A 14,252-nucleotide genomic window follows, 5' to 3' on the forward strand; every position below is an offset into this window, starting at 1 on the left:
GTAATGGGTTAGTGTTTTAGCTTTAGGTTAGGGTTAGGGTAAGGGTTTAGGTTAGGCATTTAGTTGTGATGGTTACGGTTACGGAAAGGGGCCAGGGAATGCGTAATGTGTCCTCACAACTATGAAAAGACAAATGTGTGTGTGTGTGTGGGTGCATGCGTGCGTTTCTATCCTGATTGCGCGCCCCCACCTCTTCGCCATCAGTGCGAGTGCACGAGTGTCCGCAAAGCTGTTGGCTGCTCCTCTCCAGGCGCGCAGAGCCGTCCACAAACTTTGATGAGCTGTTACCTTCAGCAGGACAACAAAAACAACCCGGGCTGAATATCAACTCCGGGGATACATTATTAAATATTACATATTGTGGTTAATTTAACGGGAGCGTGCGCTGATTCCTGTTGATAAAGGTGAGTAACCTGCGAGCTTCACATCACAGTGATATATGATTTATTCCTGATTTGTTCCGGACTGTGTTTGGCATCATCCACAAAGTGTCTCCTGCTGCAAAGTGAAGTTTGTCCCTCGTCTTTCTCCATTTTCACCATCAAACATATTTTTACGCATCTAGTTTTTACGCATGTCTCCTCTTTTTTACGCAGCCGGACAAACAAGTGCGACGATGGAAAACACCCCGGTGGAAATTTTCAAAGAAGACAGCAAGTGCCTCCCCACGCTGCTGGAGGACTGTCCGCTCAATTCCTCCTCCGCCTGGGTGTCCGGGTCCTCAGAGAGCCGCAACGTGAGCCACGACGATGGATGGGAGTCGGAGAGCATGTCCCCCATCATTCCCATCATCACCGCGGTCTACTCCGTGGTGTTTGTGGTGGGTTTGCTGGGCAACTGCCTCGTCATGTATGTCATCATTAGGTAAGGTCTGATTTAAATGAATATAATATGCCTCATGAGAAATTAGAAATATGTATCTAACAGAGATTTCAAATGATAATAATTGTAAGGGACGATATCTCTGTTGGCACGTGCAGAGAAGTAGAATTCATATGTAGGTGATAAAAAACAGAGGTCCAGGTGTTTTATTGTTTATACAGAAGCCACTGGCCACAGTCTATGGGCGGTCTGGTTTGTGTCAGAGTTCTTTTAGTGCTTGTATTTTGTTCCTGAACGCTCTCCAGAGACAAGTCCTACACAGGATCAAACGATATTGCTCATATGTCCACTTATGCTGCGAGTTTATTAGAAGAGTGAGTATGTAATGTACTTTCAAATGACTGACCACAGCATCTAAAGTTGAAAAATCGTTTTATCTATAAGTCACAAAACTGGGGTTCAAATTAATGCTGCCATTTCACACCCAGCTTTAAAAGTGTGAAACACTGCAATATATACAGAATTGATTTCTGCCTCCTCCAGTGCCGGAAACCTTCAGATTGGCCCATTTTATGAGTCTAATAGCCCTCAAGACCTCCAAGGTATAATAACAATATACAATAAATCAGACCCATAGTGGGGTGACCATGATATTAATTATAGTTGAAACCAGCGGCGCTCTATCAAGCTGATAGTCGCCCTGCACCTCATTGGGGGATATTTATGGCGTATGAGAGCCACAAATCTCCTGTGATGTAATGTGAAAAGCAGCAGTGCCATCCAGAATGCCGCGGTCCATGGACGACAATTACCTCAGATCAGACTGATGGCGTCGCCCTCTCGGCAGCAGCTGATGCTATCACAACGGATTGAGAAAATAATGATAATATTTTACTGTTCGGTTGCTCAGTTAACTGAAGGAGGAAGAGGTTTATGTTGACTTAGGTTAAACAAATTACTCTCACCCAAAGTCAACATAGGCCATGTAAACACTGAACCTCAAGCCATTAGTGGAAGTAATGGAAGTGCACGTTGTAGGTCTTTAAAAATGCTCTAATGGATATTTTGTATTGACAATGAATCGAAACACAATGGGTGTCAAAGATAGTTCCTCAGCCCCACAGAGTGTTTAGGATCTTTCAGCTCATTGTTTCAGTTTGAGGACAGACAAACTTTACAACTTTATTTAGTCTCATTGCCCTTATTAGCGGTCCACACTTTTTACACACTTTTTTTTCCAACTGAAAATCTCTGATAAACCAATTGTACATTAAATCCAACACTGAACCAATCTGCAGCAAACTAGCCCTGGTGTAAACATGCTGTGAAGCACTGAGCCACTGAAAAGCCAAAGTGTTTTCTCCAGTAGATGGTGGAGACCAAAACAGAGCATTGATACAAGAGTCAAGACTATACGCTCCATTATGCTAAGCTAAGCTAATGGCCTGTAGCTTCGTATTTAATGTTCAAACAATGGGTGCATATATCCAGTTATACTTTATACTGCAAGAATGACATTCATTGATTGGATCTGTGAGTCATGACTGTTTAATGTGGCAGAGCAACTTCAAATGAGAATATTTTAATTCTAAAGGATTAACCTCAGTGTTATAGGTGCTTGTTAAAACTTTAAATTAGACTTAGTCAAAGTCATCACACAGAGCTCTAATGCTTTGACAATTTAATGAGGTGAAAACGAGTTGATTACACATTGGCCTCCAATCGGCAGTCAATATACATAACAATGAAGCTTGAGTCTGAAAAATAACATTACAGATTCAAGGGAAGCCGTGTGGACTAATGATCGATGTTTAATTCATAATGAGCGAGGTCCGCCACAGAGGCAGGAAGTCTGGATGGATGTTTGGCTCTGGTCACCTCTCTCTCCTCACTAATTAAGGACAACCTGGTGTTGTGCATGTTGAGCAGGTACACCAAGATGAAGACGGCCACCAACATCTACATCTTCAACCTGGCCCTGGCCGACGCCCTCGTTACCACCACCATGCCCTTCCAGAGCACCGACTACCTGCTGAACACCTGGCCCTTCGGCGAGGTTGTGTGCAAGGTCTTCATCTCCATCGACTACTACAACATGTTCATCAGCATCTTCACCCTCACCATGATGAGCGTGGATCGCTACGTGGCCGTGTGCCACCCTGTAAAAGCCCTGGACTTCCGCACTCCCATTAAAGCCAAGATGATCAACGTGTGCATCTGGCTCCTGTCGTCGGCCGCAGGGATTCCTGCGTTTGTTCTCGGTGGCACCCAAACAAACAGCGGTGAGGAAGCGCTTTCACCATCCACCCGATTAAAGCCTCGAGGTTTCTTCCTGTATTCTTAGGCTCTTGACATTCAATTCAAGCATGTGTTAATAGCAGTGGTTTAAAAGCAGTAATATATTCTATCTAGTCAATCCATCAGATTTCCATTAGCCACACATCACTGCGCCGCCCTTCCTGAATATAGATGGTTTTAGAAAAATTAAGTTGTCTCGAGCAAAATGTTCCCTGTAGATTAAGAACATCTGTACCAGCTTGTTAACTTGATAATAGAAAGGCACAGAGTGGAATGTATTTATGGTGAAGCACAAGTGCACTTCATCACTTAGTTCTCATTTTCCTCCTCCCTCCCCCCCTCCTGCAGACATAACGGAGTGTGCCCTCCAGTTCCCGGAGCCGTATGTGTACTGGGACACTGTGATGAAGGTCTGCGTGTTTGTCTTCGCCTTCGTCGTGCCTGTGCTCATCATCACCGTGTGCTACTCCCTGATGGTGCTGCGGCTGAAGAGCGTCCGAATGTTGTCCGGCTCGCGCGAGAAGGATCGCAACCTGCGCCGGATCACCAGGCTGGTGGTGGTGGTGGTGGCCGTGTTCGTGGTCTGCTGGACGCCCATTCACATCTTCATCCTGATCAAGGCGCTCGTCAGCGTGCCGGAGACCACCGCCATCATGGCCGCCTACTTCTTCTGCGTGGCTCTGGGCTACACCAACAGCAGCCTCAACCCGGTGCTCTATGCCTTCCTGGACGAGAACTTCAAGAGGTGTTTCAAAGACTTCTGCCTCTCGGCCAAACTGAAAGGGGAGAGGGTGTCCGGGGGCAGAAAGGCCCCGAGCACAGTGAGGGAGGCCTCCGTTCCCCGGGAGAACCAAGGTGGGACTAGTAAACCGGCATGACTAGCAGTGGAACTGTCTACAATTTCGCACATCGGAAAAGAAGACTCACAAGACCTGGGCTTAACCCACATCACGTCAGCCATGTAGAATCTATGACTCTATTGCCAAGGTTGACTGTTTACTCAGTGATTTCAAATCATACATTGTATATAATCTTTTCCATCAAACCACATAGAATCAAAAACACTGACCGGCTCTGCATGAAAACAATCTGATCGTCCCCCTCTGCTCTGACTTCAGCCTCTCGAAGCAAATTACTTCCTCCTGGACGATTGTGTGTATTTATTATCTCAACGTTCAGGTGGATTTAAAGTGGTGGAGGGTTTGTTTATGCTTGAAAAGAAAACCTGATGGGATGAAACATTTTTCTTTCTTAAGATTAATATTAGGATTTATTGAACTACAATGATAAACTTTATAAAAGATTAAATCTTCAACTAGTTACATTTATTGGTTCAAGTTTAAGATGGGTAATTGACTAACTTTGTTCTTTTGATTGGACGGAGAAGACGGTTTTTAAGGCATCGTTTCGGGCCGAGGGAAGTGATTAGAGGCTTTTTCACTATTTTCGACCGCCAAAAAGTAGCATGTCCCAAACATACTGCATAAGAGGTCAGAAGAATATAATTTGATATACATTTATTTTGGTTGCATTTTCTTCACACCTCTCTCCTCCTCCTGTCAATTCCGCCTATATTCTTTTTCTATGACCAAATGTGCCTTTAATAGTCCAGGAGAAGATGTTTGTAGCAGCGGGAAATGATTTCAGGGATGATTACTGAATAGCACGTTTTCAGATCTGTGCCAAAAGCTTCTGAAATCATTGGGGGAAAAAATGTTGAGCAGGTGAATCCTGGACTTGAATGTGCATTTACAATTTGACAGAGGGCTCTCTATCCGCTTTGACTCTGGAGTTGTGTCCAGATGGATAAGTTGTTAAATTATACATATATATATATACATATATATTTCAATCAAGTGTGCTGTGTATGGCTTTTACCATGATACACATAGTCCTGTTGAAATGCTCATGCTTTTATTGTCGAGACCTATTCAATGAGTGCAATCTGAAAACATGAATATCTCTTAACCAAGTTGAAACAGTTTATCTGTCCAATGTACAGCATTGTAATTACGTATGTATTATTATGTATAGATGAGAAAAGAAAATCTTTGCACAAGCATTATTGAGATCAACTGTATTTGTAGCATGTCAGTAACCATTGCTATGATAGTAAATGCAACATCAGCTGCCTATATGCTCAATGGACCGTGCTGTTATTTTGAATGTATTTGCAAATAGACTATGTATTATACAAACATGATATTTAATCATGGGATGAACTCATCTCTCTCATTAGAAAGAAAGACGACAATATTTAAGAAATGAATTAACACAAACACTTTCAGTTTCTCTTGTTATGCTTGAGATAAAAACGTTTTTCAAATAGTTAATCAATCTTTCGCCACAAGGTGTCCACTGGCATAAAGATGGATAAAGCACAGTAGACCAGAGCATCATTTTAATATTTCTTTTCAGTCTGTTTTCCTGGTTCATCCTGCGACTATACATAGGCTTCGTCTGCTGTCGGCCGAGCAGGAGATATATTGATCAAAACATCCTGCCTGTGAAGAACTCAATATTAAAACCAGTTAAAACAAATCCACATCGATTGTCTTCTCTCGCTGTGACACAATCAGCTGGTTGACGGTTGGAATCTATCATGTGGCAGCAGTGATATTCACCTTTCGCCTCATGCTCACTACCATTAAATATGTGATTAAAAAACAACAACTTTGCACAACGGACTGTTTTATTTGAAGAAGAGCCTTTTTTGTTGTCAATACATTTCCAGCACGGGATGAGTTTTAATGACGATTCTTTGGTTTTAGTGTGAGTTCCTCTCCAGGTTTAGATTTGATTTTATACTCTATGACAGCAGCTCCCTCCAGAGGACAGTAAAAGACATAACTATAGATGAGGTCCAATTAAAAAAATAAAAACAGTGATTGATAGTTTCATACACAAAACGTGTCCTGTGCAGAAGCTTCAGATTCTTTATTAGCCGATTACATGATTCCCTATAGGGAGTTTATGATTCCCTGTGTACTGGACATATATCAGATGTTGAAATCGATTGGTCAGCTCAATTTGTACCCATTTCTTTACCACTTTAGTACTTTCATTTGTATTCCTAGTTGAGTGAATGTTTTTTCATTGTGTAGTTTTCAATGGAATGGCGTCTTTTGTTTCAAAGGTTCTTTTAAATGTGCAAATGACATTATGCTACTTCAGTATTATCTCAGGCAAGAAAAAAACAAATATCACAAATTAAATACACCTGAACAGCCACAAATAGAGCAACAAATAACATAGTATGGTTCTCAGTAAGATACAAGTATTACATAGGATTAAGCTTTTCAGTGACAATAGAAAAGATAGAAAGAGCCTTTAATCCAGTATATAGGAACTCTTCATCATCGTTTAAAGATCTAATGAGCTTTGATGGATCAATCTTTTCCTACATTACTTAACCTCTGGCTCGCTGCACCCTGGTCACCTCCTGCTAACTCAGGGTAGTATTTTAATCAGTTTGTATTACTAGTCTAAGGCAATCACACCAAAACACTATATATCAAGTCAATAACAAAAAAAACAGGCACATTATTAATAATTTTACAAAGTACAGGGCCCTGGTACCAACAGGTGAGGTGAGGAATTAATAGAAATATAAACAGAAACAGTAAAACTTCACAGACAAAAAACTTGAGGCTGAAGCAGATAAAAAATTAAAAAATCCATCAACTCTGAACACAGAGGAGGGCGGGGTTGAGCGAGGAATTAACATGTGACTCTCGTGACGTCACACAGAAGGCTCTTCCGGGTGTTTTCCCCTCCCCAGTTGGACTGTGACGGCGAGCGAGCGAGCGCCGCAGTTTTTCTACTTCTGAAGCCTCAACTCCGCCGACATGAACCGCATCTTCGGCCGAGGAACCCCGAAGGCGCCGCCGCCGAACCTCTCCGACTGCATCGGAAGCGTGAGTGTCGCGTTTCTGACGAGTTCTAACCGCTGTCTCGAGCAAAGTAAACAAAAGATGGAGCCCTGCTGCTAGCTGCTAGCTAACCTGCTAGCCGTGTTTATGAGCAGGAACAAGGCCAGCGTTTGTTTTGTTTAACACCGTTTTCTCAAAATAACCGAGTTTAATATCTTACAAATTGATAAATACAAACAATAACTCGATTGTGTAAAGTAGGACGTTCCCTTTACACTCTGTATCTCACCTGAGGTTTCCATAAAACAATGTGTATCAGCTCAGATTAGGAATCCGCGTTATGCAACTGAGCAGGAATTTGAGTCACACAGCTGAGACTGTTTTATTCTCTCGGTGAGGTGGCACACACATCAACCAGTTATACAGGTTACCAGTCACAGCTATTGTCAGCTGTCTGGAGTTTACTGGGAAGGAAGAAACCTGATCAATTAGCTTTCATACCAGCCTACAGAAATAGCAAAGTCATCGATGAGGTCATCTCTTTCTCACAAAAAGCTGATGCCTGACGTTCTGTTTTCTACTTTAAGGTTGATTCCCGGGCGGACTCCGTGGAGAAGAAGATTGCCAAACTAGATGCCGAACTTGTCAAGTACAAGGACCAGATGAAGAAGATGAGGGACGGGCCCTCGAAGGTGAGAGTTCACGTGGGAATGTTACTTCCTGGTACCGAATACAATACATGGACTATGTGTATTGTCAATTACTGAGTATTTATCTGATGCCTGTGAATTTAATAAAACATAACATAAAACATAGTTTAACACATGTATGCTTCTATCACTGTATGATGTGACGATTGCCATCATCGTTGTGTGGCCTTGCTCAGGGTAAACCTTTTGAAAAACAAATTCATACAGAGAATAAAGGCCAAAGAACTTATCTAGTTTCAGAGTCGTAACTGAAATAAAATAGAAGAATTATTCTGTTAAATTTACATGTTTTGTCATTATTATGACCTCTGAAATTATAAATACTGTCGAAAACATCTCATAGAAAAGTAATTCTGTGAATAGGACATCTTCGGGGGTTTTTTTGTGCTAGGCAAAGATTTTTGGCTGTATTCTCTTGTTTGGTATTTACATGTTTACTAAGTACTTTCATTCCTTTTCCTCTATTAGAACATGGTGAAGCAGAAAGCATTGAGAGTTCTGAAGCAGAAGAGGATGTAAGTACCTCCGGGTTTCATTATTGACCATGTCAAATGCATTTTAAACTCGTCAAGGCCTAACTTTATCTTTGTCTCCTCCAGGTATGAGGGTCAGAAAGATAACCTGATGCAGCAGTCGTTCAATATGGAACAAACAAACTACACAATATCGAGCCTTAAAGACACTAAAACCACAGTAAGAAGAATTATATTTGAATCCAGAAAACTTAATATTGTGTTGAAAAGTAATGAGTTTAATTTCTGCTAACATCTGTTTTTATTTGTAGGTTGATGCCATGAAACTCGGCCTCAAAGACATGAAGAAAGCTTACAAGAAAGTGAACATTGATCAGATTGAGGTAATTCATTTTTTTTGGGACCTCAAAATAATTGTTTGAAGCGTTGTTTGTGGCTAATAACCAGATCATTTTATTATTAAGTGAGCTCGTGGACTTAAATTTGGTAAACTTTCCGCACAGTTTTCACAGGGAATGTGAATGAAAGAGAATCATGAACTCTGTTATTTTGTATACAGGATGTCCAAGATCAGCTGGAGGACATGATGGAGGACGCCAATGACATCCAGGAGGCACTGGGCAGAAGCTATGGCACACCCGACATCGATGAAGATGACTTGGAAGCAGGTTAGGAAAAAATCTTTCTCTTCATCGGTATAACTATAGTATTCAGTCCAAAGCTGCGCTGGTTCTAACAAATGGAACTTTGTTATATTTGCATTGTTTATAAGGTGTTTAAGGAGTTTATTGATACTGCTGTCCCCATGTTGAATTATAGTCTTTTTTGACTTATTAACAGATTTAATTGAAAAAAATTATGAAAGTGGTTTGGCTAATATATAGATAGATATAGACTATAGGACATATTTGTTAAAGAGTGACAAAGAGGAAGTGATTTCCAGTTACCTGGCTTTGTTAGAGGCCGTGCAGGACTAGACAATGGTTTTGCAGTAATGCAGATGTTGGCATCATGATATCATTGCTGAGTGATAGACATTTTGTGATGGTACCTTACACTGCTGTGTCCACAGAGCTGGATGCTTTGGGAGACGAGCTCCTGATGGACGAGGACAGCTCCTACCTGGATGACGCTGCGACAGCTCCTTCCATCCCAGAGGGTATGCCTGGCGACAAGTCAACCAACCGGGTACGTCACAGCTTTGGGATTTTTCAGTTTCACATCTTCCAAATTATTCATTGGCTTGATTAACGAATATTCTTTTCATTTTCTGACAGGATGGTGTTCTGGTGGACGAGTTTGGCCTTCCTCAGATTCCTGCTACATAAAGAAGTTATCGCTGCACTCATGCTGGTTTTATATGTATCATAGCCTTTTTTTGTATTTATCCAAATGACACTCCCAGCCTTTAGAGGGAAGCCTTGAAAATCAGAGCATCTACTGTACAAGGAATGATGGAAAATTACATCAAATCAGGTTTCTTGAATAAAAGTGGATTATTAATTACTAGTATGCTTCTTTCATATGTATCTAAGGTGATTGGTGGAACTGGGATTCTCTCTCGCTCTCTTTCTCTCTCGCTTCTCTCTTTGTACAGTCTCTGCAGTTTGTGTTTACCAACAACCAAATAAATTATATTTTTCAATCCATACTTCAATTGTCGTGATGCATTCGAGTCAATCAAAAGTCAATATATACTCAAAGTAAATTTATTCAAAAGATAAATATGTGGATGTACAGAATCAATAACTTAAACACCTTCATTTGGCAACGACTTATTAGCAAAAATAAATATTGATTTATTTTAATCAAAAGAAGCCACAATTCATGATGTCACATCTTCAGCAAAGTCCTTTGTGTCATCACCAGCTCAGCCTGTACGTGTGAGGGAAGATCTTCTGGTGCAGGTACTCGACCACATTGGTCATGCTTTGGAGTTCTTCAAATTCATAGTAAGGAATCTATAAGAAAAAAAAAGATATAGCAGGTTCAGGTTTAACTGATAATTGTGTTTTTTTGCCACTTAGCATTATACAAAATGCACAGATGTTACATTTGGGCGGATAGAAATGTGGCAGAACTCTCCCTGAGGAAAACAAACTGATGACTCTAAAACATAAAAAGGGAAAGTGAGGGTCTAACCTGAACAACTTCATATCCCAGGAGCCTCAGGTGGCGCTGCTTGATGGCCTCTTTTCCCAGCAGGTGCCTCTTGTTTGTAGTGAACCTCTTTGATCCATCGATACAAAGAGCTACCCTGCAATCACATGTCAGCTCTAAAAGATTAACTCCAGAACTCTCACAACTAATTCATGAAAAATCTTGTGCATCGTGACCATACGCAATAAATAACACAATTTACCTTTTGTACACCTCGTCAGTTTGACTGGCAGTCAGCACATATCCCTCCTCATCAAGTTTGATCTCCACGTCTACAAGAACAGAACCAACCTTAAGTTATTTGTAGATATAACTGTGGGAAACATTGAGACGATTAACAGCTGTTTTGTGTATGTTACCGAGTGTGTAGCAGTAGGGCGTGAGGACATTGGATCCAAAGAATGCACGAGCCCCGAGCAACTCGATCAGTCCATTTTTCACAGAGTTGTACAGATGTACATCCACCGGTGTCTCCAGGGAGCGCCCAGACGTGAGGAAAGACTTAACACAGAACTTTGGAAGCAGCTTGGGACCCTGATGAAGGAAGAATAAACACATACAATCATTCACATGAGAATGAGATATCAGATTTAAATGTCTATTTATGACCCAGCCAAGAGAAAAGGAGACAGTGGGGATCTTATGTCTGAGAAAACTTTACTTGATTAGTTGTACCTCTGCATCTCAAATCCAAAAGAAATCATTATGGGCTTAGAGATGTTTACAATAAAAGCAAAGACACAAATTTCTTGTCTTGCTGTCAGTTTGTTTTTATCACAGGTAACGTGGATCGCACTGAACCTCACGTATTGACTGCATGTTACTAGAGGGTTTGTTTAAAGGCTTCTGCTCATCCATTGGTCACATTAACCCTTCACATAGTTTAAAATACTTTACCTGATAGAAAGGACACTCCAGCTTCACTGTCATGTAGAGCTGAGTCAGCTGTGCCAGAACGATCCGATCCATCCCTGTGCCTTGCTCTGCGGCACAGAAATAAACAATCATACATGTCAACAATGTTTTTAATCTCTTATCATGTGTCAGCTGCCTGTTGAGGTGTTTTACCTTGTAGTTGCTGCAGGAAGTAACTGCTGAAGACCTTGGAGACAAAATTAACGGGGAACCTCTCCACCAGGACGCAGGCATGGAGCAGGTTGAGCAGTGTTCGAGGTTGGAAGTGGGAAAAGCGCGTGTGCAGGATGGATTCAACCTTCCTGAACACCTCGCCTGCGTTTGGCGGGAGGTACCCCAGCTTCCCAAAAGCCATGATCTGCCTGGCCACCTGGCTGGTGGTGTAGTCGTCTGCTCGGTACACAAAGCTCTCCGCGATGGCGTCAAACACCGTTGGGGAGAGGATGTTCCTCCGGCTGAAGAACTGCATTACTGTGGTAACCGTTTCTGGGTTGGAGGCGAATGCCATGGTGGGGACATTCTTCTCCATCGCCTCCACAAAATAATGATCGCTGTGACCAAAGTATATTAGCGCCCTTACCACAAGGGTGAGCTCCTCATCAGTGAAGTGAGGTACATGCCGCACAGCCTGTTTACACAGACCGATAACCAGAGGCATGGCCTGGGTCTGGTTCAACGTCACAAGAGCACTGAGCATCCCGCTGACAGCAGCAGGGTCCATACGGGAGGTGAGTCTCAGAGCCGGCGTGTGCATGGCATTCAACAGGTCTCTGTATTTCCCATCTTCACCCACACCACCCTGCAGAAGCCTGTAAACTGCACTGAGGTCTGAGAGGCTCCACTGGGCAGGCTCCAGCTTCTGGATGTCCTCCATCACCTGCTCCAGCATCACACAGCCAGGGCCCTCCACGGCGAGCATTGCCTGGCCCAAGGTACACAGCTCAGCTACAGTCATCTTCCCACTGTCGAGCCTCTCCTGGCTCTCAGACACCAGCCGAACCATCAGAGTGCTCCAGGGATCCAGGAAGAGGCGAGTGCATGCCAGGAGAGCTGATACCAACCCGGCATCCGTCAGCCGTCCGGAGTCCTGCTCCAGCTGGAAGCACAGGGCCCTGATGGTGTCGTTCTCCAGCACGGCGGGGTCCTTCAGTGACTTTCCCCCCTGCTCCAGGTCGGCCACTCGATGAAGCGCTGCAGCAGCCATGGTGTCAGACAAGATCTCCACCGAGCGCAGCAGTCTGAGGACCTGCCGTGAGGAGGAGCAGCTGGCCAGACCCTGCTGGAAAGCCTGCTCCTCTGCAGAGGTGGGTCGGTGCAGCTGGGTCAGACGGAGCCGGGGGATGTCCGCATCCTTGTGGAGTCCGACAGAGCTGCTGGCGACAAATGACGGCTCCCTGATGATGGTGGTGAGGCCCCTGGTCCCACAGCCCGGCTTGAGCTGTCTGCTGCCCGGGCCGGTTGCACACGAGGGCCGACCCGCACTGCTGGTTCTCAGGAGCCGGGTGCAGGGGCAGACGGAGGGGAAACGCTGAATCCCGAGCTGGCCAAGTCTCCGGATCATCTTGAGACCCTGGTCCAGGACCCCTCAAGACCAGCTTATTCAGAAACAACAACAACAACAAACACGTTCATAAATAAAACAAAACGTTTACACAACCAAGTTAGAAGATAGTATATCAGTAAATCAGAGAATAGAACAAGCAGCAATGACAGAACTCAGCCTCCTCCTCCTGTTAACTAACCAACCTTGAGGGATGCTGTTAGCTAACGTTAGCCTTAGCCGCTAGCGCCCTGGTTAGCACAGGAGACTCGCACTTTTCCCGGTTATTAGCGCTTTCTATGACTGAAGCTTGAGCTTCGTGTGATAAACAGAATAGAGAAGGACAACATGGAGTCAGTCAAGTTCATACCTGGTCCTGTCCAGCAGCGGGAACGTGTCACAGAACCTGCGGCAGAGAGGAAGTCAAACTAGCGTGGTTCCGTAAGGAGGGAGAGACGTTCAGGGGCATGTCGGTAGTTTGTATACCGTAGGTACACTAAATCAAACCTGGTGTGAAATCTTTTTTTATAAATCAATAACAAATTGGATATTAACAGATAAATCGCTTCTAGAGAAACAGACAATGTTTAACCTTCACTGCAGTAGGGTGAATGCTTGATTAATGCAATATTTAGCTATAAAACATATTTTCAGGTCAAGTCATATTTCCCCACAGCACCTGAAGGCATCACCCCCTGTTTTCCTTAAGCCCGTAAAGAAAGTTCACGTGAGGAGAGTCTTCCATAAAAAGATTATGTCATGATTATACACAAGTTTATTGTGATTGCCGTGTACTCATGTATGAATTTTTTGACCCCTGTCCTTTGATTTGTATGTTTGCTTTATTTTATGATTACTGAAAAAATACTGGCTGGATGACTACAAAACATGGTGGAAGGATGTGTCATGGTCAGAGAACAACCATTACATTTTAATGCAGATCCAGGATCACTTTCCTTAGCATTTTGAGATAGGGAATTTTTTTTTCTGATTCCCAGGGGGAAAACGTATGGATCTTGATGAAAAAAACTGAATCTATTGTACTTAATTGTGACCTCATAAGAGGAATGTGGGGCTGTACTTATTCAAGTTATTTGATAATGCCTTCTGTAGAGAGCAATATGATAATGCAGGACTATATAGTAACATTTCTATTATGAACCGAAAAAGCCTCTTGGATGAGAGGTGAGTTGTCTTCAAGAAAGTTGTACATCCCCTGTAGGTAGAACTTGTATTTGCAGAATTTTTTATATCCTGTATGAATTAGCCGAGTCACCACCACATACAGCCAATCATAACATAGGGACACTTTCCTTTCCTCTCCAAGAGGTTCATTTTAAATATGCCGCAATAATACTCCTGTTTTCTGTGCAAGCCGTATCCATTTAAAGCCTGAACTTTCCCTTTCAGAGAAGGAATTCAGCTGATGCTCGTCTGCACACGCTCAATGAATTTTAGGAGG

The 14,252-nt window shown here is 42.9% G+C and overlaps 3 protein-coding genes across 3 annotated transcripts; 2 read left to right on the forward strand and 1 right to left on the reverse strand.

The window, feature by feature from the left end:
- The first annotated feature begins 262 nt into the window (after nt 1–262).
- Nucleotides 263–5,746, forward strand: LOC133932399 (delta-type opioid receptor-like). The gene is made up of 4 exons (XM_062379063.1): nt 263–404; nt 597–864; nt 2,752–3,104; nt 3,469–5,746. Exons 2-4 carry the CDS (start codon nt 617–619, stop codon nt 3,996–3,998), a joined length of 1,131 nt encoding a protein of 376 aa, XP_062235047.1. The 5' UTR covers nt 263–404; nt 597–616; the 3' UTR covers nt 3,999–5,746.
- A 1,131-nt stretch (nt 5,747–6,877) lies between these two features.
- Nucleotides 6,878–9,826, forward strand: chmp5b (charged multivesicular body protein 5b). Its single transcript, XM_062379608.1, has 8 exons — nt 6,878–7,037; nt 7,580–7,684; nt 8,171–8,217; nt 8,302–8,395; nt 8,487–8,558; nt 8,735–8,843; nt 9,248–9,363; nt 9,453–9,826. The coding sequence occupies exons 1-8, from the start codon at nt 6,969–6,971 to the stop codon at nt 9,501–9,503; spliced, it is 663 nt and encodes a 220-aa protein (XP_062235592.1). The 5' UTR covers nt 6,878–6,968; the 3' UTR covers nt 9,504–9,826.
- Nucleotides 9,827–9,868: 42 nt separating this feature from the next.
- On the reverse strand, nt 9,869–13,251 carry fastkd3 (FAST kinase domains 3). The gene is made up of 7 exons (XM_062379607.1): nt 13,161–13,251; nt 11,404–12,845; nt 11,233–11,318; nt 10,695–10,869; nt 10,538–10,607; nt 10,318–10,432; nt 9,869–10,136 (listed from the first exon to the last, which is right to left on the reverse strand). Exons 2-7 carry the CDS (start codon nt 12,809–12,811, stop codon nt 10,038–10,040), a joined length of 1,953 nt encoding a protein of 650 aa, XP_062235591.1. The 5' UTR covers nt 12,812–12,845; nt 13,161–13,251; the 3' UTR covers nt 9,869–10,037.
- Nucleotides 13,252–14,252: the final 1,001 nt, after the last annotated feature.

The sequence above is a fragment of the Platichthys flesus genome, chromosome 21 (assembly GCF_949316205.1).
Source record: "Platichthys flesus chromosome 21, fPlaFle2.1, whole genome shotgun sequence".
Lineage (NCBI taxonomy): Eukaryota > Metazoa > Chordata > Actinopteri > Pleuronectiformes > Pleuronectidae > Platichthys > Platichthys flesus.

What these genes read in the sequence shown, in the direction of transcription:
- LOC133932399 (XM_062379063.1), top strand. Translation starts at nt 617, where the DNA reads ATGGAAAACACCCCGGTGGAAATTTTCAAAGAAGACAGCAAGTGCCTC. An exon ending in GTCATGTATGTCATCATTAG is followed by an intron (nt 865 to 2,751) that starts GTAAGGTCTGAT and finishes CATGTTGAGCAG; the next exon opens with GTACACCAAGATGAAGACGG. An exon ending in TGGCACCCAAACAAACAGCG is followed by an intron (nt 3,105 to 3,468) that starts GTGAGGAAGCGC and finishes CCCCTCCTGCAG; the next exon opens with ACATAACGGAGTGTGCCCTC.
- fastkd3 (XM_062379607.1), bottom strand. Translation starts at nt 12,811, where the DNA reads ATGATCCGGAGACTTGGCCAGCTCGGGATTCAGCGTTTCCCCTCCGTC. An exon ending in TGGAGTGTCCTTTCTATCAG is followed by an intron (nt 10,870 to 11,232) that starts GTAAAGTATTTT and finishes TTCCTTCATCAG; the next exon opens with GGTCCCAAGCTGCTTCCAAA. An exon ending in ACTGACGAGGTGTACAAAAG is followed by an intron (nt 10,433 to 10,537) that starts GTAAATTGTGTT and finishes ATGTGATTGCAG; the next exon opens with GGTAGCTCTTTGTATCGATG.
- chmp5b (XM_062379608.1), top strand. Translation starts at nt 6,969, where the DNA reads ATGAACCGCATCTTCGGCCGAGGAACCCCGAAGGCGCCGCCGCCGAAC. An exon ending in TTAAAGACACTAAAACCACA is followed by an intron (nt 8,396 to 8,486) that starts GTAAGAAGAATT and finishes TTTTATTTGTAG; the next exon opens with GTTGATGCCATGAAACTCGG. An exon ending in GCGACAAGTCAACCAACCGG is followed by an intron (nt 9,364 to 9,452) that starts GTACGTCACAGC and finishes ATTTTCTGACAG; the next exon opens with GATGGTGTTCTGGTGGACGA.